Source organism: Cnephaeus nilssonii, assembly GCF_951640355.1.
Source record: "Cnephaeus nilssonii genome assembly, chromosome: 14".
Classification (NCBI taxonomy): domain Eukaryota; kingdom Metazoa; phylum Chordata; class Mammalia; order Chiroptera; family Vespertilionidae; genus Cnephaeus; species Cnephaeus nilssonii.
The window spans coordinates 66362683-66388861 of NC_137085.1; the positions used below are offsets into that span (position 1 = coordinate 66362683).

Below are 26179 nucleotides of genomic sequence, written 5' to 3' on the forward strand. Positions count from 1 at the left end.
ATAAAAAACTTCATAAAACAAATCTATCAGACATTTATGTTAATAAGAAAACTAATAGAGGCTAGTTAACATTAAAAACATTTCTCCATCAGTGATTTCCATAAGAAATAGGAGCTCTGTACATAGTAGATATATAATAAGATTGACATACTTAAATCTGTACACACTTTAAAAATATGATGAAAGATAAAAGTTAGCTAAAGGAAACTTAAAAATGGTAAAAACCTAAACTATAATGCCTCTTTTCTACAGATTAACAGAAAGAGTCTGATTAATTCATGGCCAAATGAGCTCATTAAAAAGGACGCTCATTGGAGCATAATCTGTATACCAAAATGTGGTGTGTTTGAAATCATTTCAAGAATAAGTCAAACTCTCCTATAAATATGTTTAATTAAACATGAAAATATTTGTTAATATAAGTTTGTCTAGCTATTCTTATTAGCTTGCTTTCACAACACAGGGAGAAACAGAGATAATGAGAATAGTACCTTGATTTCTTATCAATTTTATTTTCTTCTTTCATCACAATTACTCTGCTCAAAATGAGAGCATTCTGGAAAAGTTGATATATATTTTACTGAAAATTTTGTTATCTTTTTAAAGCACTAAATAGACTTAATTTTGTTGTTTTTAAAAAACGTAACAACTCAAATTAAGTGGGTAATGTGTTCATGGAAAGGGAGAGGGATTCTTGCTCAATTGCTGAGAGAAGTCAGGGGGAGAATATAATTTTTTTGCAGTAACATTGGGATTGTCTGTCTTCATGAGCTCTAAGTTTGTATAATCGCTAGGCCTGGTCTTTATCAGGTTTCCACTGAACTGAGAGACGGGGATGAAGGTACAGACCAGGCATATCTCCCAGCGGGGGAGTAACTAAGAAGTACCATATCTCTTCTTTTAAGTCTAAATCTTCAAAGGGGTAATGATTAGAGGTTAATTTAAACCATGGAGCCAAGACAAACCACATACCTAATACCTGCCTGTCAAAGGGACGACTCAGAACTTGGGTGCATAATTGGAGGAGAAATAGAATCTTTGGTATCAGAATGAACAAACATCTATATACAAACAGTTATACAAGAGCTGCCTAAACTCCAAATGGTTCTTCCCATCATATGGAGAATTTTTGGAGAAGGGAACCCTGGAAACCCAAAGCTTATCCACCAGCCAAGGAAATGCAGCACACACCAGACAGTCATTCCCCTAACCTGTCCTCTGCTTTCGACTCTATGACGGAGCCTGTTAGTTGTGCACTGTCTATATTTTGTATTCTGTTATTCCTTCTGTATTTATGGAGAAAACAGAATAGGAATGCCCCGCTGAATTAACTGTTTGATAAACACTATGTAATGTAACCAACCCAGACTTCCTCATTTGAGGAACCAAACCACGTAAATAGAAAAACTATAGAACTCAACAATTGGAGGCACCTCTGTTCATAACCCAGCTCTGCCGCTTACCGCTTACCGTGTGTGTTGTCCTGGGAAAATGTAACAACTTATCTGCACCCAAATCTCCTTGTTTTTACATTCTTTAACTTAGTGATTTCTCGGATGATCTTTCCATGTTTGTTATTTTATTGAAGATATTAGCTTTAAGAGAGCCATAAAATGTTTAGACATAGATGGCAGAACTTGTATATATGCGGTTTTAAAAAATTAGAGTCGAAAGGCTCCTAGGAAAGTGCTTCGATCCACGTGACTACACAGCCAGGCTTCTGCCTGCCCCGAGTGACTGCCTCGAGCTGCCCCTCCTCCCCCGCAATGTCCTCCAGCCCCGTCCATTTACCGATGTTCTATCCACACTTAAAAGCCCACTTACCTCTCATCCTCTCTCTGAAGCCTTTTCTGAAAATTTCAGTGATCATTGAACATTCCTAGTAAACAGGACTTAAATTCGCTAGGTATTGCCACCCTTAGCCATGTGCTGTATAATATACTGTTGGTTTTACGTGCATGACTTATGCTTAAATTATTCATTCTTTTATTTAAATCCTGTAAATATTCATTGACAATCTACCACACACTCTGTGATAGAGCACTTTACTTAAGGAATGTTTCTTTGTAAAATGTAAATTCCTCTTTCAAAGGTGTGGGAGATTGAGTAAGATAACATATGTAAGTGTCTGGCTAAGTCTTAACATAAATGTCTGTGTTTCTTTTCTCTTTTGTAAAAAGGTATTTTTTTTTAAATAAAGTAAGAAAAGGACTGCTTAACTTGTTCTCAAAAAAATTAAAGATATCCTGTGTCACAAGAATATAACAAACAAACAAACAAAAAGAAACATATTGTAACTAGCCCTGCCATATTTATTAGAGTACTAGAGGCCCAGTGCATAATTAAATCGTGTGGGTAGGGTCCCTAGGCCTAGCCTCCTGCGATCAGGGCCATCTTCTGCCTGTTCCCAGTCCCCAGGCACAATGCTGCCTCCGCCGCCGCCGCCGCTGAGCTGCCAGGCTGTTGGGATCACCAGCTCATTCCCAGCCGCCGCTGCTGCTGGGGCTTGAGGCGCTGACGAAGGGGAGCACGGCAGGGGATCCGGGTGCACGCGCGTGAACCAGGCCAAAAGCCTCCGACAGAGGCTTTTGGCCTGGAGCTGCGCGGACAACCGGCTCCCCACCTCCGGGTGTCCGGGGTGTCCGAGGCAGCCCCCCACAGCGGCTGCCAATCCCCCGCGCCTCTCAATGGCCAGATATGCTACCCCGAGTCCCACCCCCCAGCCTCCTGCTGCCCAATCGTGGGCGTAGCAGAGTGATGGTTATTTGCATATTACCTTTTTATTAGGTAGGATTGTGGGATCTACTGGGAAATGTCAGTTGAAAAAGTTTTCTAACTTTACAACATTAATATAATTTCATGATCAAATGCTTAGAATACTGGGATAAAAACAGTAAGTAGGCTCCTTAACTGCCCCCACCCCCACCATTAGTGAACTTGTTTCATACATTTGCTTGTTACATTCTGTATTACATCCTGAGATCACTGTGGCCTTCTAAATAATTTTTAAATATTTGCATGTATTAAGATTCACTCTTAGTGCTGTAAAGTTCTATGGGTTTGACAAATAAATGCCTAGTGTCATATATCTAACAGTTACCGTATCACACTGAATCGTCCCACTGCCCTAAAAATCCCCTGTGCTCCACCTCTCAACACGCCCTCCAAAACTCTGGACACCACTGATCTTTCCACAGTCTGTATTTTGTCTTTTCCAGAATGTCATATTATTGGAATCATACAGTATGTAGCCTTTTAAGACTGCCATTTTTCATTTATTTTTATTTTTTAATTTTTTAAATTATTATTATATTTTTTGCAGAGAGGAAGTTTATTTCACTTTCCAAGAGAGGAAAGGGCCGGTGCATTGCTAATCAATACAGACAAGAAACTAAAAGGGGCTTTACTTTGTGTGTGTGTGTGTGTGTGTGCCACAGAATTTTATTATTTTTTTTTTAGTTTTTTTTTCTCTTTATTGATTAAGGTGTTTTACATGTGTCCTTATCCCCCCTTTGCCCCCCCCCCCATCCCCCCACTCATGCCCTCACCCCCCTGCTGTCTGTGTCCATTGGTTAGGCTTATATGCATGCTTACAAGTCCTTTGGTTGATCTCTCCCCTTTACCCCCATAAATTTAAGATTCATCGGTATCTATGCGTAGCTTGATAGCTCATCCTCTTTATTACTGTTCCATTGTATGGGAGTATCTGAAATACTTTAAAAGTACCGCCCTGTTCTTGTTCCATGCTTGTAGTCTCTTCTCATGTATGTCTGATATTAGAATTAGTCCTTTTTATTTTGACATCTCCTTCTTCCTTAGTAGTCTCAATTTTCTCCAAGTTGCTTTTTTTATGGCTCTTTTTGTAGACCTCTGTTTTTACATTAAAGGTCTCTCTCAAATATCTGTTTGTTTTGGCTGGCTGTGTAAGTGTGGGGCACAAAGAAGGAAAATCTACTCTAATCATACATGCAAAAACATGAATGTCTCAAGTGATTTATGCTAAATGAAAGAACCCAGATTCAAAATGCTATAGATTATATAATTATTTTATATGACATTTTAAAAAAGTCTAAACAGTAGGGATAGAGAAACATATCCGTGGTTGCCAGAGGCTGTTGGTTAAGGGAGATTTACTGCAAAGGGGACTCCAGGGTGATACAAATTGTGGTGATCGGAGTGGTGTTTATACAAAGGTATGCATTTGTCAAAACTCATAGGACCTCCTTCCTCTCAAGGATGAGAAAAGGATGAGAAGCCACCGAGGTCGGAGGAGGTAGACAGCCATCCCAATACATCAACAAGGCCTGTATGCTCACAAAAAATGCTACTCAAATCTTGTTCTTATATCACCTAATTGTCATTGATTGAATGAATATAAAATGATTTTTATATTGTTAAAAAAATAACTCATAGGACTGTACACTCAAAAGGGATGCATTTTTGCTTCACCCCCATAACCCCATAGGGTGGCCACTATTTTTTAAAAAAAAGGAGAATAAATTTGGTGTGGATGTGGAGAAATGTAAACCCTTATACACTATTGGTAGGAATATAAAATAGTGCAGCTGATAAGTAAAATAGTATGGAGGTTCCTCAAAAAATTCAAAATAGAATTATCATCCAGCAATCTCACTTTTGAAAGCAGTATCTCAAAGAGCTATTTGCATACCCTTGTTTGTTTACTGCAGCTTTATTTTCAAAAGCCAAGAAGTGGAAGCAACCCAAATGCCCATCAACTGATGAATGTACAAAGAAATGTGGTATATGCACACAATGGAATATTATGTGGCCTTTAAAAGAATGACATGCTGTTACAGGCTACAACATGGATGAACCTTAGGGACATTATGCTATGTGAAATCAGCCAGTCACAAATAGACAAACACTGTATGCTATATGATTCCACTTATATGAGGTATGTAAAATAGTCAAATTCATAGAAACATGAAGTAGAATTATGGTTGCCAGAACCTGAGAGGAAGGGTAAATGAGTTGTTCAATCAGTATAGAATTTCAGGTTTGCAAGATGAAAAAGTTCTGGAGATATATTGCACAACAATGTGAATATATAGTGTGTCCCCCCAAAATGTATATGCACGCTTAGAATAATTATAAAGGCAGTGTTTATTAAAATATATTCCATTTTCAAAATTGGGTTACAGTGTGTATACATTTTTTGGGACAGCCTGTAGTTAATAATACTGAAACATACAATTAAAAATGGTTATGATGGTAAATTTTATGTTATGTGTTTTATATAATAATTTTTAAGAAAGTGGCAGGCTAATTTTACTGAATATAAATTATAGCTCAGTAAATCTGACTTTTAACAAAAATGACCAAAACCTTTATTTTTTAAATTCTTGGTTTTTGCATTAGGACTTTGTAACTCTTTGTATTGAAAGGTGAAATCTAAAATTAAAAAGCTTTCACTGTCCACAGTGTTGTATCAGTTTACCTCAAATACCACAGAAACTAATTTAATTTTGTGCTGTTTCCTTCCTAAAGTTCTTTCACTCAGTAGGTTATTGCTGCTATAAAATTAACATTATTAATAGCTTCTTCAATCAATTAAAAAAAATGGAGGCTTAAAGGGTATAGATTTCTTATTTTTGACTTAGTCTTTTCCAATCAAAACGACCTTAATTTTTATACTTTTCCTTCAACCAACATATATTTATTAAAATAAAAAAAGGTGAATTCTATATTTATACCTTATGGATGTAGTCTTAGCCATGTGACTTAATTTGGTGACTGGAATGTGGAGAAGTAATGATATGCCAGGCTTAGGCCTTGTTAAAACTTAAAGTAAGACATTAAAAATGTTGAGTTTATTTGGGCAAAAATCAATTGGAATCAGTCAGCACCAAACAAAGTGATTCAGGATACTCCACCCACAGGAGCTGGGGAGAGTCCTTTATAGAGAAAAGGTGAAAGCAAAGTAAAGAAATTGATTGGCTATAGCTTTAAAGCCCACTTGGCTATTTGTCGTTGGTTAATCTTAGTGTTTTGCTTTCCTAACCTTGAGGTATGCACAGGCTTAGATTTGGTTTGGCTTGTGGGCCGCCAGGGCATCAGAGCCACGTGAAGCTAGTGGCCTCCACGTTTAATTAATTTAACAGCCTCAAGAGAACGTGCTCTCGTGGATTTCTGAGCCTGCCACATTAACAAGCCAGGCTAGTTTGCCAAAGGATAAGAAATCTGCGGCTCCTTCAATCTTGTTGCCTCAGAGACGGCCAGTTCCCGAGGCTGAACTCTGTAATGATTGACATGTGAGTGTGGACACATGAGGGAGGCCAAGTGAGATCAGAACTGTCCAGGTGAGCCTGCGCTGCTGGCCTGCAGAATCCCAAGCTACATACATGTTTGTTGTCTTAGCCGCTAATTTATGGGTTGGGTTGTTGGTCCTGAAAGCTACCTATGGAGAAAAGTTTTCACAGGTAAGTGATATCTGAATTGTATTTTGAAGGATGAATAGGAGTTTAATTTTTTGCCATTTTTATCTCTTTTTTTGAAGGTTTCTTTAGGGGAATAGAGTAGAAATATCCCGAGTCTATTCTGTCTGCAAGTTGGTCTCATAGTGATTTTGAGGCAACCTAGTTACTCTTTCTTATAAGCCATTGAGAGAATAGCATAGGACCAGCTGAAATAAAGTACAGTCCCTGCCTTACAGGACTTGCAGCCAGTCTAAATGGAAAGATGCGGCATGTGCGGAGGAGAAGGAAAAAAGGCATGAGAAGTGGTGCCTCATGACATAAAGGATCCCAAAGCAGAGACTACTGAAACTTGCAATGCCAGTACCACCCTTTGGTGTTTAACCACACAGTGCCCGATTTTATTATTTAACCTTTCCTGTTTTGATGCAGTGTCACCATGCTGGGACTGTGTTATTGTGAGCTTCGAAAGCAGAGACCACATATTCTATATCTGTATCTCTTCCTACTAGAGGCCGGGTGCACAAATTTGTGCATGGTTGGGTCCGATTGGGGACGGGGCCAGCGAGGGGGAGGGGCCACAGGCAGTTGGCAGGTCAGCCCTGCCCTGCCCCAGGGTGGAACTCCTGGTTGAGGGGACAATTTGCCTATTAGCCTTTTATTATATATGATGATAGCTACTAGCACAGTGCTTGTTATTTAGGTGCTTAAAAAAAAAGGTTTAGAGTGAATGGGGTTCAGAGGGGTCAGGTATTTTCCATAGCCCTCAGCTCCACTCCAGACCAGAGTGGGTGTTGCCATTTTCACTGTGATGTCCTGGCTGAAGGCCAAGACTCAATTGTTGATGACCCTTTCTGCTAGCCACTGGTAAGGACAACAGGTTGCCAAAAAAGTCCATGCAAGTCCTGGAGAAGCCAGGATGGTGGCTCTGGTGGTTCAGTGCCCACGGCCCTGCAAAAGGCAGAATGCCAGGGCTGCACTGTGGGAAGGCCCACCCCCATCTGTGTGCCTCACCCCCTGGAGGCTGAGGGTTCTTGGGATCTGTGTCTTATTGGCCAATGGTGTTTTTTGTTTTTTTAAAATATATTTTATTGATTTTTTACAGAGAGGAAGGGAGAGAGTTAGAGAGTTAGAAACATCGACCAGCTGCCTCCTGTACACCCCCTACTGGGGATGTGCTCGCAACCAAGGTACATGTGAACATTTTGTACATGCCCTTGACCGGAATCGAACCTGGGACCCTTGAGTCCACAGGCCGACGCTCTATCCACTGAGCTAAACCGGTTTCGGCTGGCCAATGGTGTTTTAAGGTACATCCTACTGCTCTGGGTCAACTGTCTCAAGAATTTCCCCCAATCTTCTTAAAGTTGTATATATATGTATATATATGCTCATAATTTTTTTAAATGTTAATATTTTAGAAAATTATAAAGTAGAAAATAAAATGTAGTCTTCCAACAATCCAGAAATAATAACTTTAACATTTTGGTGTATATTTGTCGTGTGTGTGTGTGTGTGTGTGTGTGTGTGTGTATGTGTGTGTGTGAATAAGTTTCACTCTATTCAAACAGCATTTTTTTCCAGTCAACAATCTACCATAAACATCTTCTACATCTCCAATGTCAATATGCTCCCACCACGATATTCTGACACTTGACTGTTATTTCATTGTGAACCAGGATATATAGAAAGAATTCATTTTGTTGGCTATTTAGATTGTTTCCACATTTTGATTATTACCCACAATGCTTCTATAAATGTAGGGACACATCTTTGATTTTGGATTGGAGTGTAACATAAAAGTGTATTTTCTGAGCCAAAGGATGTTCATCTCAGACACCAATTATAATAACACTAAAGGCCTGGTGCACGGATTCGTGCACCGGTGGGGTCCCTCGGCCTGGCCTGCGCTCTCTCGCAATTCAGGACCCCTCGGGAGATGTCAGAGGCCCGGTGCACAGATTTGGCCTGATCCCCACAGGTCAGGCTGAGGGACCCCACCGGTGCACGAATCTGTACACTGGGCCTCTAGTATGCATATAAGATCTTTGGTTAATCTCTTCCCCTCCCCATTCCCTCTGAGATTCATCAGTCTGTTCCATGTTTCCATGCCTGTGCGTTGAGCATCTGCCCCCTGATGGTCAGTGCGCATCATAGCTGCTGGTCAAATGGTTGAATGGTTGAATGGTTGGACACTTAGCATATATATATATATCTACACTAATAAAAGAGAAACATGCAAATTGACCGTACCTCTGCCACACCCACAAACCACGCCCATCAGCCAATCAGGAGTGAGTATGCAAATTAACCCAACAAAGATGGCAGCGGCCACGGAGCTGGAGCGAGCAGGAGGCTTGGGTTGCCCCCAGCGATGGAGGAAACCAAGCTTCCCATCCGCCCTGGCCAGCCCTGGCCTCCGCTCAAGGCTACAAAGATTCAATTATAGAAGATAAATAAATCCCAGATAACTGCTTCCAGCCGGGCCTGGCTTCTGCTCAAGGAGGCGCTGAAAAAAAAAAAGAAAAGAAAAAAAGGAGGGGCTGGGAGCCATCAGCCCCTCACCCAGGCTGGCCAGGCACCCCAGCAGGGACCCCCACCCTGAAGGGGGTGTGGCCAACCTGAAAACAGCCCTCAGCCCCTCACCCAGTCTGGCCACACCCCCATGGGGTGAGGCTCCCTGCTGGGGGGCTTGGCCAGCCTGAAAACAGCCCTCAGCCCCTCACCCAGGCTGGCCAGGTACCCCAGCTGGGACTCCCACCCTGAAGGGGGTGTGGCAAGCTTGAAAACAGCCCTCAGCCCCTCACCCAGACTGGCCATGCCCCCCCAGCAGGGACCCTCACCCCATGGGGGCATGGCCGGCCTGCAAACCACCACAGACCCCTCGCCCAGGCCACCCCACACCCCAAGGGAACCCCCACCCAGATCCGGGACACCCTTCAGGGCAAACCAGCCGCCCCCACCCATGCACCAGGCCTCTATGCTAATAAAAGGGTAATATGCTAATTAGACTGGGAGACCTTTCAGGAGACCTTCCAGACGTTCTTCTGGACAAAGCCATGGTGGTGGGGCTGCGGTAGAGGTGGTTAGAGGCCAAGAGGGAAGGGCAGTTGTGGGTAATCAGGCCAGGATGGGATGGCAGTTGTGGGTGATCAGGCTGGTGGGGGGCAGGGCCGTTAGGGGTAAGCAGACAAGCAGGGGGGCTAATTGGGGGCAAGCAGGACATCAGTGGGGGTCAGTTGGAGGTGATCAGGACAGCGGGAGGGGGCGCAGTTTGGAGTGAGCAGGCCGGCAAGGGGGGGCAGTTGGGGGCAAGCACACTGGCACGGGGGGCAGTTGGGGGTGATCAGGCTGGCGGGGGGGCATTTTGGGGCGAGCAGGCTGGCGCTGGGGGGCAGGTGGGGGTGAGCAGGCCAGCAGGCAGAATCGTTAAGGGCAATCAGGCAGGCAGGCAGGCAGGCAAGGTGAGCAGTTAGGAGCCAGCAGTCACGGATTGTGAGAGGGATGTCCGACTGCCGGTTTAGGCCTGATCCCTGTAAACCGGCAGTAGGACATCCTTCGAGGGGTCCCAGATTGGAGAGGGTGCAGGCTGGGCTGAGGGACACCCCTCTGCCTCCCATGCACAAATTTCATGCACCAGGCCACTAGTGTGTGTGTGTGTGTGTGTGTGTGTGTGTGTGTGTGTGTGTATATATATATATATATATATATATATATATATATATATATATAGTGTAAGTTATCTACCACATCTCTTCACAAACATTTTCTTATCCATTGAAAATGTTATCAGTCCATCGCCAAAATGTTTGTTTTCTATAGATTGTTTTCATATATAAAGTGCAAGAAAGCAGAGAAAAAAAAAAAAGATATCAGGTAAATGCCTTGTTTGTTTTGTTTGCTTGTTGTTGTTTTTTGTTGTTGTTCTGGTCTCAGTGTGTCCAGTTTCATCAAATTAAACTGAGTAAGCTTGACTCATGAAGAAGCCCCCTCTGACTTCCCTGGGGGCAAGGCAGTGGGGACACCAGAGAGCCAGAGAGTAGCTTTTACTATTTTGGAAGCACAATGAGAACTGGTGGCATTTCTCAGTGTCATCAGACTTTTCCATTACCTGGCAAAGTTTCACTTCAAATACTTCCCTAAGGTCTGGGTATACACTGTTGGTGTTTATGATGTTTCCTATATTTCTCTTTATTTACTTTTCTGCAAAACATGGTTCAAAGGTGAACTATGAAAAAAAAGAGCCAGATATTAAACTTGTAAAAATTGGAGGCAAAGAGACCAGGGTACCAACATTGCCTGTGCAAGGCACAGCTGGGTGACTCTTTAGCTGCGTGGGGCCTCCTTTCCTCCTTGCAGATGGCTCTGTGGCAGTTCAGGAGGGGAGATGGGGTTGTGAATGGGGAGCAATGCCAGAGAGCTTTTACTCCATACTTACTTCTGCCCGTGAGGTGTACATTACCTCACTAATTAGGTATTATTTGTCTGCATTGTAAAGATGAAGAATTTGAGGTTCCTAATGTGCATTAAATTGCCGAGGTCATACAGGGAGTAAATTACAGCTATACCATGTACTTTGGGTTTGCTTGACTCCAAAGCCTATGCTAGATATGAGTATATGAGTAAGAGTGGGAATATTTGTATTTATTAGTTTATTAAGCATTTATTTAAGATCTATGTTCCAGACACTGCGCTCAGGTCTGGGAATTCAGCGGTGAATAAATTCGATATGGTCCCTGCCTCTTGAAGACTGCAGTCAAGTGGAGGGAAAGAGACAGAAAATGAAGTTACCGATATATGATTCCCACTTGTGATTAGTACGATGAAACCAAAGAGCAGGGTGTTGTGGGAGAAAAACAAGGGAGAACTCATTTGAATCACGGAAGACATTTCTTAGGCTGAGAACTAGAAGATAACTGGGAGTTCATCAGACAAGGAAGGGAAGACCGTTTCAACTTGTCGAGGTGGATAGAGCAGCGGAGGGTAGACCCAGCAAGGCTCTTTAGGAAACACAGATGCCCGAAGATGGCCACAGCCCGCTTTCTAGAGAAGGGTTGTGGTCATGCCCAAGTATGTGGTATTTCCTTAACATGTTATGTGTTATGAGGGAGACGTCCTAACAGATGTGGAGATAGCCTCTCCCTTCCCTGGGAAATCCTGGCATGCCATCCAGTGTTGCAACTTCCCGATCTGTTGCTAGTCGGCTCTGCGGCCCTGTTGGCCCCACAGTGCATGGAGCTCGTACTATTGCTCCGTGACTGGTTCTCTACGCTCTGACATCCACAGGGCAGAACAAGTCTGGTCACTTGTGTCCACAAGTCATCTTCACTTCATTCCTGGAAATTTATGTCCCAGAGAAAAGGCGCTCAGCCTTTTGACTAGCTGTATAATCCTAGGCTCAGGCGATCCAGCAGTATTTACGAAATGGAATCAATATTCTGGGTAATGGTGGAAAGGATTACATGGAAGATGAGATTAAACTACATGGATCTTTTGAAGAAGGGAGACATAAACTGAGCAACATTGCTGAATTACAGAGAGAAGAATGAAACAATCTCTTACTCTGGGTAACAGAGAGAGAAAGAACTTGACTAACAATTTTGGGTCAGGGGAGACATGCTGAAGGAATGATGAAACTAGGCTGCTTTTCTGGCCAACAGGGGGAGGCATCCCAGAACAGGAAGCAAGGTAGTAGCATCTTCAGCCCACAGAACCAGCCAGCAGGAGGGAGTGTGAGCAATGATGACTTCCTTGTGTGGACATCAAGCACTAACAGAGGGAGCGGTGCCTGGGGAGGCAGGTACCCTGGGGTTTGATCATTGCCAAGGCCTTTCATTGCTGACCCCTGTGGCCTGGGGCCAGGAGGTCTCACTAAATCTCAGCCACCACGTTCTTAAAATAAAGCACACGTGACCCTCCCAGGCTCCCACAGGGACAGAGCTGCAAAGCTAGCATCCTCTCTGAACTGCCCCGGTGGAAGGACCAAGGAACCAATGTGGGGATGCGGAGAGCGGGGCAGGTTAGTCATTTAGACTGTGCGGTGTTACAGTCAGAAGGGAAATCGGTCACTTCCGGTCTAAATCCTTCATTTTACAGTTGAGCAGCTGAGGCCTAGAGATGGGAAGTGACCTGTCCACAGGCAGGCAGATCGTGGCAGAGCCGGGCCTGGAACCCAGCACCTCTGACTCCCACTGGTTGTTTACTCCGCCAAGCTTAAAGCCATTCATGGGATCAGAGAATGGCTTTCTGGCAGCAGCTCCTGGGACTGAAATCAGAAACAGACTGGAAAGAATAAAGAGAATGAATTCTGTGGATTAGGCACAGTGCCAGATGTCCTTATGCATTTTTAATTTTCATTTAACCCTCTCGAAACCCCCACGAATAAGATATTATTGCCATTTTACACCTGCTCACGGAGACGCCAAGGGCTTAAGTATCTTGTCTCAGGCCCCACGTGTGGCTGAGCCCAGAGTTGAACCCAGCTCTGCTTGCAAACAGAGCCTGAACCTTCTACCCCAGCAGATGGGAAGCATCCGTGGGTTCTCAAGATCATTGCTGATGTGATAAAACCTGGGACAGAGATTAGGCAAGGCTAGCAGCAGCTGCCTTGTCCCGTGGCCAGTAGGAAAAGAGGGCAGGGTGAAGACCAGCGGATCAACTCTAAAGTCACATTTCAGGTTTTCGAGAAGTTATCCTCTGGATCAGTCAAGGGTCTCTGATCTCATTTTAGGGATGGCTACTCCAATAGCTATTTTTCTTTTGGCCTACGTGCTCTCTCTGCTCTGATGAGTAATATTTATATCCTGATCTGATCACTTAAGTTTGGTTTTTACACAGGTTATTTAAACACTTTGGTGCATAATTTTCTCCTGACACGTCATTGGCCAATAGCCACAAAATCCCTCTCATTACTAAAATTCTTCTATGCCAAGTTCTTCAAGAAATTAGATCACCTTCGGATGAATTAGTAATAAAAACGAAAGCCACAGCTAGTCGCAGGGATAGCTTTGGGCTCTTGCCCGACAAGTAAATCATCTGTGTGAAAGAACACAGGCTAACAATTTTGGACTCTGGTCTCTGTGGCCACATGGTGACATTGACCTCACCGGTAGGTAATTAGCCAGATTAGCTGCCTTTCGGGTTGTGTTCTCTCATCACGAAACCTTCTTTTCCCAACTCAAACCACGTGGGCTACCACGAGAAAACAAAAGCACAAACCGCCCCCCACACCCAGAAGCCCCTTCTGTCAGGGATCCCGAGGGGACCCGGGAGAGCTGTTGGAAGGCAGAGGAGGGCTGGTCTTCATCGCATACCACAAGTAGGTGGAGGGCTTGTTGTTCTGTTTCCCGCCTATGAGAGGATACCCCTATTGTTCCTGAAAATGCTGACCAGGACCCACACTTCCAACAAAAATTCCTCTACCCCTACGGCAGCCGCCAAAGCAGCAGAAGCAGCAGCCACAGATAAGTGTTTTGATGAATTGCAAGATGGAGAGGGTGTGCAGTGCCCCCAGCCCTGCTGATACCAAATGCCTTTAAGATACAGCCTTTCCCATCCTAATCTACAAAGGAAACAGGAAAAAGGAACTTAAAACTCCCTGTGCTCAGAGACAGAAATGAGGCTGTTACAGCCTGCTTCTCTACTGTTCCTTCTCGCCTCCGACTTGTAAACAAGAGCTAGTAGAACGTGAGAATGGGAAGTCACAAACCTCTGGGTGCTTGAAAGGGTCCCCGGGAACCTCATGCACATCTGCGGAACCTGGATGGAGAGATTGGGGGAAGCATGGACTCTTTAGCCGGCTTAGTTCTCTATGGACTCAGCTTGCTCCTTTCTGGTAAGATTTGGCTTTATTTATTTTATTTTATTTTTAAAACGGTGATTCTGGGCGCTCTCACTATTTCTTAGTGCTGGTTAACAAGAAGCAGCTGTGGCATGGGCACCGTTTCTCTGTTTAATATGTAACACTCCATGTAGTGCGCGTGAGGACTGAAATGCAAAGTCCTCGTGGCATGAACTGCTTTTCCCCGAGTTTCTCTTTTGCATAGTTGCCCCGTGTGGCCACAGACTCCATGAGGACGGATAAGGTCACTTTATTGGAAGAGATTTGCTTCCTTGGTACATTATTTGATGGCTCCTCATGAGGGATTGTTTTCTTAATTTCAAAAAAGAAGAAGAAACCTGGTTTCACCTACTTCGAAGAAATGCACGCTGAGAATTACGGGACCCACTAAAGGCAGTGTACACATTTGTCATTTTTCAATGAGAGCAAAAATGCTTTGTCTACAGATTTCATATCTGCATCCTAATTTATTGAAAGCAGTCAAATTAGTCAAAATAGGCTTATTGTGTTTTTTTTTCTAATCGTTGGGGTCAGGGAGTTTAGGGCCATATAATTCTTGTTTTGTCTAGAATATTTGGCATGAAGTCTTGATTGGCCCAATGAAGTGAAAGTTTAGGTAGTCACCCAGGTCCCTGGGCGCCGGAGAGCATGGAAGCCTGTTGTGGAGCTCAGGAATGGTTGGCCGGCTGTTTTTAGAGTTAGTGCCTGTTGTTTGGATTCTAAATAGTGTGTGACCCTGTGGTGTGTGCATCTGGCTGGCAGTGGTATCAAAACTTGAAGTTCAAATAAATCACAACTGTAATTGCCATCAATCTCTCCCCTTCGGTTTGGAAGCATCCTAATTATTTGTCATGAAAATAGAATTGATCCTGGAAATGTATTTGACAAAATTTGCTGACATAATGGTGCAGGCTATGTTACATTAATGAGACTTGATCCAAATATACATAAACATCTGTTATATTATTTTTATGTTTTTCTGTATGTTTGAAATCTCAAATATTCAAAAATTAACCCAATAATATAACAGAATTGCATTTAAAGTCATTTGGTTATAGCTCTTCAGTTTGCTTTCAACAACCAATTATATGGAGGATTCAATAATATTTTTAAAACTAAGAATATGTAGTACAAATTGCTGAAAATGAAAGATTCTCTGAGATGGTGTCGATACTTATATAGAAATTGTTCATATTAATATAGAAACAATGTTGATTTCTTTCTAAGAATTTGTACCTTTACACTAAATAATTATTTTCATTCCATTGGGCTTGCTTCTTCTCTGTGTAACATATTTATCAGTGATGGGAAATCTAGAACTGATTCTACACCAGGGTTTAGAGTGATCAAAGCCCAGGAGTCTACAGATGCTCTGAGGTACTTTTTAGGTTAAATAACACACACACACACACACACACACACACACACACACACGCTCACGCTCACACGCGCTCAATTGCTTTTATTTACTCCTCCGCACCCCAGCCTAAAGTGACCATGTATGGCAATATGGTCTTAGAAAGGCAGTCATAAAATTAAACAAAAAAGTGGCCAAAAGAGTGGCTCCATGTCTAGACCTTAGTTCCCTGAAATCATCACAATGTCAGCAGGGAGAGGCGCAAACAGAAGGGTTTCATGAGCTTGTTGACAAGGGAGGGTGACACTAACAAGGCTGGCTTCTGGGGTAGGTCTGTTGTGTTGAATCTGTTTCTTTAATCCTCACCCGAGGATATTTTTTCATTGATTTTTAAAGAGAGTCAAAGAGAGAGAGGGAAAGACAGAGAGAAACATCGATGTAAGAGAACACATTGATTGGTTGCCTCCTGCACACTCCCCGACCAGGGCCCAGGCCGGGGAGAAGCCTACATCCAAGGTATGTGCCGTTGACTGGAATCAAACCTGGGACCCTTCTGTCTGCAGGCGGATGCTCTATTCACTGAGCCAAACTGGCTAGGGCTGAATCTTAACTTACATTCCCAGTCTGTGCCTCAATGAACATGAACACCCAATGCTTGAAAATTATAGTAACAAGAATCCAGCATGATCATGTCTGTAGGCATGGAATCCATTCTCTAAGCCAAGCTCTGCTGGTAGACTACTGCAGTGGAGCAAGGGACTCATGGGTTTCTCTCTCTAATCTAGTGGGTTGTTTCTCACTCCTATTTTTCTGAACAAATAGAACTAAAACATGATGTCACATTTACCTCAATGAAAGTGCACTGGGTTGCAGATGCTCACCCATAAGAGGGCTGGAGGAGGTGTGTAATTTTAATTTTCAGATTTCTCTCAAATCCACCTAGATTCTGATATATTGCCCTCCCAATTGAGAATCGTGGCCAATTTCAGTTTACAAACAAGTTCTAATAAACGTATCAATTTCTCCCTATTCCCCCATCTTCATCAAACCAGGCTGCTCTCTCTAAAGAGTTGTGTGTACAGAAAAACAAAATAAATCACTCTTTCTGCTTATCATAGTATGTCCTATGAGGTCAACACTGACCCAAGGGGAAGTCTCTGGTGGCATGCCTTCATACCTCCTTTCTGTCTCATTGGACATTTTAAAAACAACCTGGATTCAGAAACAGTGGATATCTTGTCTGAGATGGCAGAGGAAATTCAGTTACAGGCATACCTTGGGGATATTGTGGGCTCATTTCCAGAGCACCGCAATAATATGAGTATCGCAATAAAGCGGGTCATAATATTTTTGCTGGTAGAGAGTCTTGCACTCAATTTGTAAAATCACATCTGTGAAGCACAATAAAGCGCAGTGCAACCAAATGAGATATGCCTGTATGAGGTCAGGAAAGTGGTTCCAGATGGAACTGCCTCATTAGGGCTGGTCATATAAGGCTAATACCAAGTCTGAGTAATCAAGGGTGGAGGTCTGAAGCTAGGATGAGAGACACACCTGGGAATTACTTTCACCGGGAGGAGTTTTGCTTCCTTCACAAATGCTCCCTCCTAACCATTGTCTTTGTTGGGAGGTCTCTGCATTTCCTTCTCAGCCATACCCTGGGAGAGCTTCCTGCAAAAGCCTAGTTCTTCTAAGACATCCCTCCAGAAGGAAAAGACACTTCCAAGTCCACCTCGGAAGACCATGCCGTGTCCTCTAAGGCATTCAGATGGGTGGCCTCCAAAGTTTTCTGACATTATCAATTCGTCTTCTGGGGGCCCTTCCTCTGAAAAGACGTGTGTGTGTGTGTGTGTGTGTGTGTGTGTGTGTGTGTGTGTGTGATTGTGTGTGTGATGTCACCTGCTTATTCCCTGTAGATGGCTTATTGGTTAAAGCACAGAATCAGGATTCAGATAGATTTCACTAGGCTAGAAGAGTGAGCCAAACAAAAAAGATACCATTTCAAAATAGATAAATGTCAAGTTATGCAATTGGGTTAAATAAATATGTTCAATATGAGAGATGTTTGTTAAAAGTTCTAGCTTTACCAACTTTTGGTGATACACAAAATTCATAGGAAACGGCACATCCTCTGCTTGCTAAAAAGGTAATACATAAGCTGTAACAGTTTGCATTAGTAGAAATATAAGGTCTAATTTAGAAATAGTCATCACTTCACTCTATCGCTCAGAGCATATCTATTAAACACTGAAGACACTGAGAAATTTGACAGTAAACATAGTAGACAAGCAAGAAGGTAAGTGCTTTAGAAACCATGTCATATGGAATATTTAGTGAGGAAAAGAGCTGAATGGCAGTGTTTTTAAGGGTTTCCATATAGAAGACATCATAGATTGACATTGTGTTTTGCCAGATCTAGGATCCAGGGGTGGAGAGAATTGCAGAAAGACAGAGTTTGGCTTTATTGATGAAAACCTTCTAAAAATTCTATTAACACCCCCCCACCCCCAGGAGTGAGCTACATACTGGAGAGTGCTCAGGTTTAGGTTGGGTGATTGCTTATTAAGAATATGAAAATATTATGTAGAGTGTGGTGGTTACTACCCTGCCTTTCACATTCTTTTCATTTTATTATCTGTCTGTAGCTCTTCTATGATCACTTAGCAGATGGAGAAGGGTTCAGAAAAGCCACCAAGACCTTTGTCCAATTAAACCAAACTGGGTGTGTGTCCTGAATGTGGAGCCAAATATATAGTCACTTTACACTGAATTTTAAGTCAATGTACCTTTTGTGAAGAAAAAAAAAAAGCCATATGAACATGTGCTATGATGACTGTCTTTTGAAGCCACTGCTCTATGGTAGAGCTAATCAAGAATGCAGAAGAAGAAGAATGGATTGTAAAGTCACAGATCTGGGAATAAGCCCAAATTGGATGAGCATGGGCAAGTTATTTGACTTTTCTAAGCCACAGTTTTATCATCTTTTATGGATGAGAATATCTATTTCCCAGAGTTGTTATAGGCATCAGGTTTGATAATGCATGTGCAGTATTTAGCCAGTAAGAACACACTTAATAAATGAAGTTAGTTTAATCAAAAGAGAAGTGTTGCTGTGAAGCCAATGCTAGTTCAAGACTGATCTAATCTTTTCTAAGATGTAGGGGAAACATTTGCTATTCATAGAAGCAGTTTCCTCCTGAAAGACCTCAACAAAATCCAGTCCCTTAAATTTTGTGCTGGTCACTGCCCAGCTGACAAGCCAGAAAACTTGGCCAACTATCCAATGCTTTTCCTCACCTATCATCCCTTCCCATGGCCTTTCTGCCTCCACCAGGCCCATCTCCACAATATATGCGTTCTTTCCTCTTGGCTCTTGTTCACGCTATTCCATCCACTTGGAAATGACATCCTCCATGTCCACGTTACAAATACAGTTCAACTCAACTTGCCCAAGCCAACTCTTCCTCATGAGGTTCTTCTCCTAATTCTGAGTTCCTTTACCACGCAGGCTGTATCTTTGAGCTCTGGGCACATAGATTGAGTCAAATCAGCCTCTAACATCTTTGACAACAGATATTATTTCTTTTTTCTTTTTTATAGTGCATATATTTGATGTTCAGTAATCTTTATTGAGTTTAATATGCCACAGTGAGAAACTTGGTATATGGCACAGTAGACCTGAAATAAAGAAAGTTGTAGAAAGAGTTTTAGCCACACTGATATAATCATAGTAATAATAATAATAATAATAATAATAATAATAACAACAACAAAACAATAATAAATCAATTTTGTATACATTGCAAATGGTATTCATTTATATCTTAAAAGGTTGCCTTATGTTAAATATTTGATGTAAATATGGTAAAAAAGAAAATGCTTTTTTTCCCCTTAGGTATGAAACATAAAAAATATACACATGAAAATGGGTTTAATCAGGACTTTCCTAATTTAGGTATTGTTAAATACTACCCAAAATATATACATACTTGTTATTCAATAGACATTTATTGAGTTATTGCCTGCCTATCATTACTCACCTATTATTTCAGCTAATGAAGACATATTGAGGACTTCTTTGTGCCAAGTACTGTACTGGATGCCAGGAATGCTAAAAAGGATGAGCCTCTTCCCCCCACCCCCCTGCTAACCTCACATTTTAGAAGAAAAGATGAATATCTTAGTAGGAATATATACAAAATCTAGTTTTTCAAGAACTACAAAAATTTTATTGGCTTCAATAAAAAATGGAAACTTTTGCCCAGATAGTATGGCTCAGTGATTGAGTATCCATCTATGAACCAGGAGGTCATAGATGGATACTCAATCACTGAGCCATACTATCTGGGCATTCAATTCCCAGTCAGGACACATGTCTGGGTTTCAGGCTCAATCCCCAGTGGCATGAAGGAGGTAGCCGATCAATGATTTTCCTCTCATCATTGATATTTCTGTCTCTTCATCTTCCTTCCTCTCTGAAATAAATAAAAATATATTTAAAAATTGAAACTTTAAAATCAAAATTAGACAGAAACGTTAAATTAAATGTCTAAAACACAATGTCAACTTCATTAATTGTTATAAATAACATTAATTTTAATAGTAATGAATATTGCCAAAAATTAGAGCAATTGTAGCTATGAGTTACTCATAGACAAAAAATTTTAAAAGTAAGAAAATAAGAAAGAAAAGGAAGAAAGAACTGTCCATTCGGGGAGCAGGGGGTATGAAATAGGGCAGGCTCCAGGAAGTTGAGTAAGGCTAGAATGTAGGGCGGAGGTGGAGAATCAAGATTGGGGTCAGACTGGGAAGGGCTTTTAGGCCATTTTAAGCAGCTTAGACTTCATGCTGTACATGTTGAAATTTGGCATCGTGTTTGTTCTAGCATATCTGATGTATGTCTTGGAACATTCACTCTGATGATAGTATGGAGGATGGATTGACATGGTAGAGACTGTAGGCCTGGGCCAATGTTGCTTCCCAACACTTTATTCAGGAAGGCCTGGATGAGGAGGGGGATTGGAAGTGTTAGGAGGTAAAACTCTAGGGGCTGATGATTGATGCTTGTGGGAGGTTGAGAGAAAGGGGAGAGAATAAGCCTGGCTTCAGGATTCTGGTTTGGGTGATGCTGGTGCCATTCATGTGGTGAAACACGGCAGAAGGGACTGGTTGGAGATGGGCTGAGATGGAGCAAGGACTTATTTTGTACATGTTGACCTTGAGGTTCCATATAAAGGGAAATATTTAGCAAAATTTGCCTTTCCGGGTCTGACACTCAGAAGAAGGGGATTGGGCAAGGGATTGCGACAGAAATTTTAGGTTTATGATAAGTGAAGCCATGGGCATGACTATATCTTCAGCTTAAGTGAGGGGAAGAGAAGGAGGAGTTAGCTAAGGGTTCTACGAAGAAGCAGTCAGGAAAGTGGCAGGAGAGGCAAACCCAATCAGATTCCTTTCCCGGGATTCTAGAGAATTGTGCTGTGATAGCTAAGGAAAGAGAATTTTAAGGGGATAGTAAGGTGGGGGCAGCAGAGTGACAGCCTCAGGGCCTGTCGCGGGGGACCCAGACTGCAGGTGTATTGTCTTACAAACGGCTAGATGCACTGATAATATTCAGAACCCAAACTGGAAGGGATGTCAGAGGATCAACTGGCAGTGCTCCGAGCCTACAGGAAAGGGAACGTCTAACGTTGCCTCCCTTATTTCTGGAATTTAAAACCGATAACCCAATTCCCACCAGTCTGGCCAGACTGTTTTTTTTCTTTCTTTTTTTTTAAATCCTCACCCGAGGATATGTTTTTATTAATTTTAGAGAGAGGGGGAGAGAAAGAGAGAAATGTTAATGTGAGAGAAACATCGATCCGTTGTCTCCCATATGTGCCCTGACCCAGATTGAACCCACAGCCTAAGTATGTGCCCTGATTGGCAGTCAAACTGCAACCTTTTTTTGGTGCATGGGACTAATCTCCAACCAACCGAGCCACCCGGCCAGGGCTAGCCACACTATTCTAACTCACATCACTCGTGCAGAATGCTGTTTAGATCGAGCCATGCCTACTTTTGGGTAGATCCCACCCCCACTGCCTCCTTTTGTCCCTTCAGGAATCTGACTACCCTTTTCCCTGTGTCCCTTCCCAAAGACTGCAGGGACAGGTGTGGGGATGTGGGTCAGCCAGATGGACAGGGTCCTAACTCTTTTCAGCATGTCTGTTGATTAGAGGGAGTGCATTCCCACTGCCTGGTGCCGCGGTGTCTAAGATGGTATGGGTGTGACAAAGAGAGGAGGACATTTAAAGATGAGCCAAAGGGACCTGTTGAGGGGATGGTGTGTTGTGCTGTTTGCTCTCTGCTTGTCACAGACCCTTGCCCAGGGCTTGCCAGTGAGGTGTGTGTGTGGTGGCCACACCCATCTCAGTAGATCTGTCAGCTTTCCCGCTTTTGTTAGAGGGTGATATCATGCTTCCTGGGGGGAGCGCTGGAAGACAATGCTCGGCCACTTTCCTCCAGATACAATAGGCGGAGTCAGGAAGGCAGTATTGACATTGCTGGGCTGGGAGGCACTCGCTGCTCTGCAGCCGTCAGATGGTGAACCAGCTTAACCTTGGCACACACGGCCTGGGTTGTGCAAGGCGTCTGGCTGCAGAGCCAAGGGGACTCCACCCTGGGGACAGGAGTGCGTTAGACATCTGGGAATCTGGGATGGGCTTCAAATTCCGATCCCTGTGTCAAAAACAACCACAAAACAATAATAGTACCAGTAATAACAAAAATAACTGCCACAGATGACTACCAAGTGTTTAATATGATGTTACTATCTCCCAACAACCTTGTGCAATAGGTATTATTATTCTTGTTTTAAAGAAGATTTTTAAATTGATTTGTAGAGAGAGAAGGGAGAGGGAGAGAGAGAGAGAAACATCCATATGTGAGCGAAACGTTGATTGACTGCCTCCTGCCTGCCCACCACTGGGGACCTGGGCATGTGTTCTGACCAGGATTCAAACCAGGAATCAATGGATGGGCCAATGCTCAACCAATTGAGCCACACCAGCCAAGGCCAAGTTTTAAAATATATGTTGAGCCCTAGCTGGTTTGGATCAGTGGATAGAGCGTCGGCCTGCGAACTGAAAGGTCCCAGGTTCAATTCCGGTCAAGGGCACATGCCCGGGTTGTGGGCTCGATCCCCAGTGGGGGACTTGCAGGAGGCAGCTGATCCATGATTCTCTCTCAGCATGGATATTTCTCTCTCTCTCCCTCTTCCTTCCTCTCTGAAATCAATAAAAATATAAATAAAATAAAATATATGTTGACATCAAGGTTCACACAGGTTAAGTGACTTGCCCGAGGTTGAACTGTAGTAGACGTCCATTATGTTGTACTGCCTGGCATCTCAGTGTTTAGCTGCTGCCCTGATTGCCCTCCACGTGATTCTGATGAGACTGCGGTCACTGCTCTCACTGTGCGCCATTCATCTGACGACGGCAGTTGGTTCAGGGGGAGGTTGCATGACCCACAGTGTCAGTTAGACTTTTTCCTGGGAATTTCTGAGCAATATACTCTCTTTCCTCAATGAAGACACTGTACGTCTGGGGCTGCCAGCTTCCGTAGGCACTTGAAGGAAGTGGGCCTTTAGAAGGAAAGACTGAGGACAGTAACAGAGAACAGGAGCAAGTCAGGCACTCCGATGTTATTTGAGCACTGGGTCCAGTGGTTTTAGATCAGAGACCCACCCCTGTGCCTTCCAGTTATGCGAGCCAGTCACCCTTATTTGCTTGTACTATTTTGAATCGATTTCCGTCTCTTGAAAGTGAATAGTCCTGAGTGAGCCCATGGTCTCAGTAGGAAATGACGGAGATCAGAGTTGAAGTGAGAATGACCTGACCCCAAATTCTGAGCTCTTTCAAAAACGTCACTGTGCTGTCTTCTAATTAGTATTTCATGTTCACCTCAGGCTGGTTCCTGGAAATGAGGCTGATAACAGTATTTATTCATGTGATTTGGGGGAAGATCTTAAAAGAGATACTACTTAAAAGTACTTAGTACAGGGTTGCGACACGATGAGCACTCAATAAAAATCAAATGCTCTTAATTATTTGCTTATAAACAAAGCTGGAGCCGTATATTGCCTTATGCCAGTCCTTTCAAATCACAGATCCATCCCTGAGGGCAGGTGACTCTATATTCTATGCCAGATGGAACTCCCCACTTCCTTTGGTGAAACTCAGCATTGGTACCCTAAGCTTGGCCCTGTCTCAGGGACAAGGAGCGAGAAGCTTAGAGGTGTGTGTTTTGGAAATTTTGCTAAAAATCTGAAGTGTCAGGTGGGGCGGAGGGGGCGGGGGGGCGGTTCCCTACCTGTGGCTCTACCAGCTCACAACATGGTGCTCTCTACTTTTCTCCTGCCAGCCCCTCATTGCCTCTTTTCTCTGGTCCCGACTGACCTGAAGCTGTAGGGTGATTTTTCTTCTGTAGGACCCTAACTCATTTATCCCAAACCTAATTCTTAGTTCTTGACTGTTTACTATATAATTGTCCTTTCCAAGTGGAATGTGCCTCACTTCTGACTAAGCTCATATTTGGATTATTGGACCCATCTTGGAGGGAGGGAGTGTGTGTGTGTGTAACAATAGCTCTGCTCCCATTTCACCACCATCTTCCCACCGATTCCTTCTCTCAGTTCCTCTCATGTCTAGCACCTCTTGAATCCAGAGGGCACTTTCTGATCTTCTGGAGTTGGTTTAAACACCCACCTATTTACTATTTACTGCTACCACTTCAGATCAAAGAGCAGCGGGGAGGAGGTAGTTGGCTGTGGTAAGCAACTTTTCAGGAGCCAGTCTTTGTCTACCTCCCCAGGCTCATGTGATTCTTAGTCCTTCATGCTATGTTGGAGGTGTATTTCAGTCATACCAGGCTCTCTGCACTTCTCAGACGTACACTTTCAAGCCTCCTTGCCCTTGTGTATGCTGTTTCTTCTGCCAGGAATGTCCTCTTCGCAGTCTCTTCTCCACTTGTCTAACTTACTCATGCTTTGCGATCTATCTCAGCTGTTATTTATATGTATTATTGATTTTTTACAGAAAGGAGGGGAGAGGGATAGAGTTAGAAACATCGGTGAGAGAGAAACATCGATCAGCTGCTTCCTGCACACCCCCTATTGGGGATGTGCCCGCAACCAAGGTACATGCCCTTGATCAGAATCGAATCTGAGACCCTTCAGTCTGCAGGCCGACACTCTATCCACTGAGCCAAACCAGTTAGGGCTCAGCTGTTATTTCTTCCAAGAAGTCTTCTTTAACCTCTTTAACTTGGGTAAGGGCCCTGCCTCAGCCTGGGTTCCACCAAATACATTGCCTGAGGCAAGGGCACCTGTGCAGGTAGATTGTTAAGGAAGCGATCCCCGGGGCAAGACTGAGGGACTAGGTGAGTAGAACTGTACCGGGATGTGTTATCACGTTGGCCACTGCTATGGATCCAGGTGCTCCAGACCTTTGGAGGAGGCTTAAGAAATGAGACTCAGAGCTGTTCACCTGCAAAGAAAGAAAGGCGTTCATCCGCTGCTATACTCCGCCTTTATTCAGGAGCTAAGGATGTGTAAGAAGCTAGTGGGTTACTGCTGTGTCCTGTGCCAGAGAAAGTTCTAGGGGAGGAAGTGAGATATACTCTCTGGGGCTCTGGGTGGGCTACTTGAGGTTACACCTGCTCACAGCTGGGGGAGGCCTGCACAGAAGCAACCCCTGCAGAAGCAGCTGGGGTACCAGCTGGGATGGAGAGTTGTATTGGTGCCCAAGAGGTGTTGGAAATAGGAACTCTTGTGCTCGCCTCTCTCCCAGTACTTAGAAAATTAAATTACAATTTACAGTTTACTTGTCGGTTTTACCTATAAGGCAATCAGCTGCATTTGGCATATCATATTCTCAGCATCAGAGTAGTATACTGGCTGCCAGAGAAGTGCTTTAATAAATGACTTTTCCCTGGATTAAATGTTCTGACCTAGTGCTTCCCTAAGTGTGCTACGTAGACTGTTGCTGGCATGAAGGATGATTTTATGAGGTGCTTGGAAGAATATTTTTTATTATGACATCTATTAGTACATAGATATAGATATGTGTGTATATGTATCATACCAATCACATAATTTTATGACTATCCTGGCTTAACTGGCGAAGGAAAAAAAGATGAGTTAAGGAAAATATTTATACAATTTTACAAGTAGCATGTAGACTCAGCAAGAATCATGAAAGTGATGCATAAATCAATGTAGTTTGGGAGACGTTGCTATAACTAAATTAGTCAATCCTTTAAAGATCTTCGTGTGTCTGTCCAAATAAAAAATAAACAAGTAACCTGGCATGTAATTAAAACAATCCTAGTGACATGGACAAAGTGGAAGAGAGTCTCATGGTGATCAACCTGTCTCAAATGACTGCCTTCTCCCAGGAAATCTGCAAAGTGGACATTAGTTAATAAATCACAGACAAGATCTAGTTTATTCCTTGGGCATATTGGGCATCCCTCAAAAAAGGCCCAGCAGTTAGCAGCAAACCA

General features: G+C 43.1%; 1 protein-coding gene across 1 annotated transcript in view; it reads left to right on the top strand.

The window, feature by feature from the left end:
* Positions 1-13792: 13792 nt before the first annotated feature.
* TEK (TEK receptor tyrosine kinase) overlaps positions 13793-26179 on the top strand; it is a 118783-nt gene continuing 106396 nt past the window's right edge. Inside the window, exon 1 of the mRNA XM_079791436.1 lies at positions 13793-14268. Within this exon, the coding sequence (XP_079647562.1) occupies positions 14217-14268 (52 nt within the window). The 5' untranslated portion in view covers positions 13793-14216. The remainder of the gene's footprint in view (positions 14269-26179) is intronic.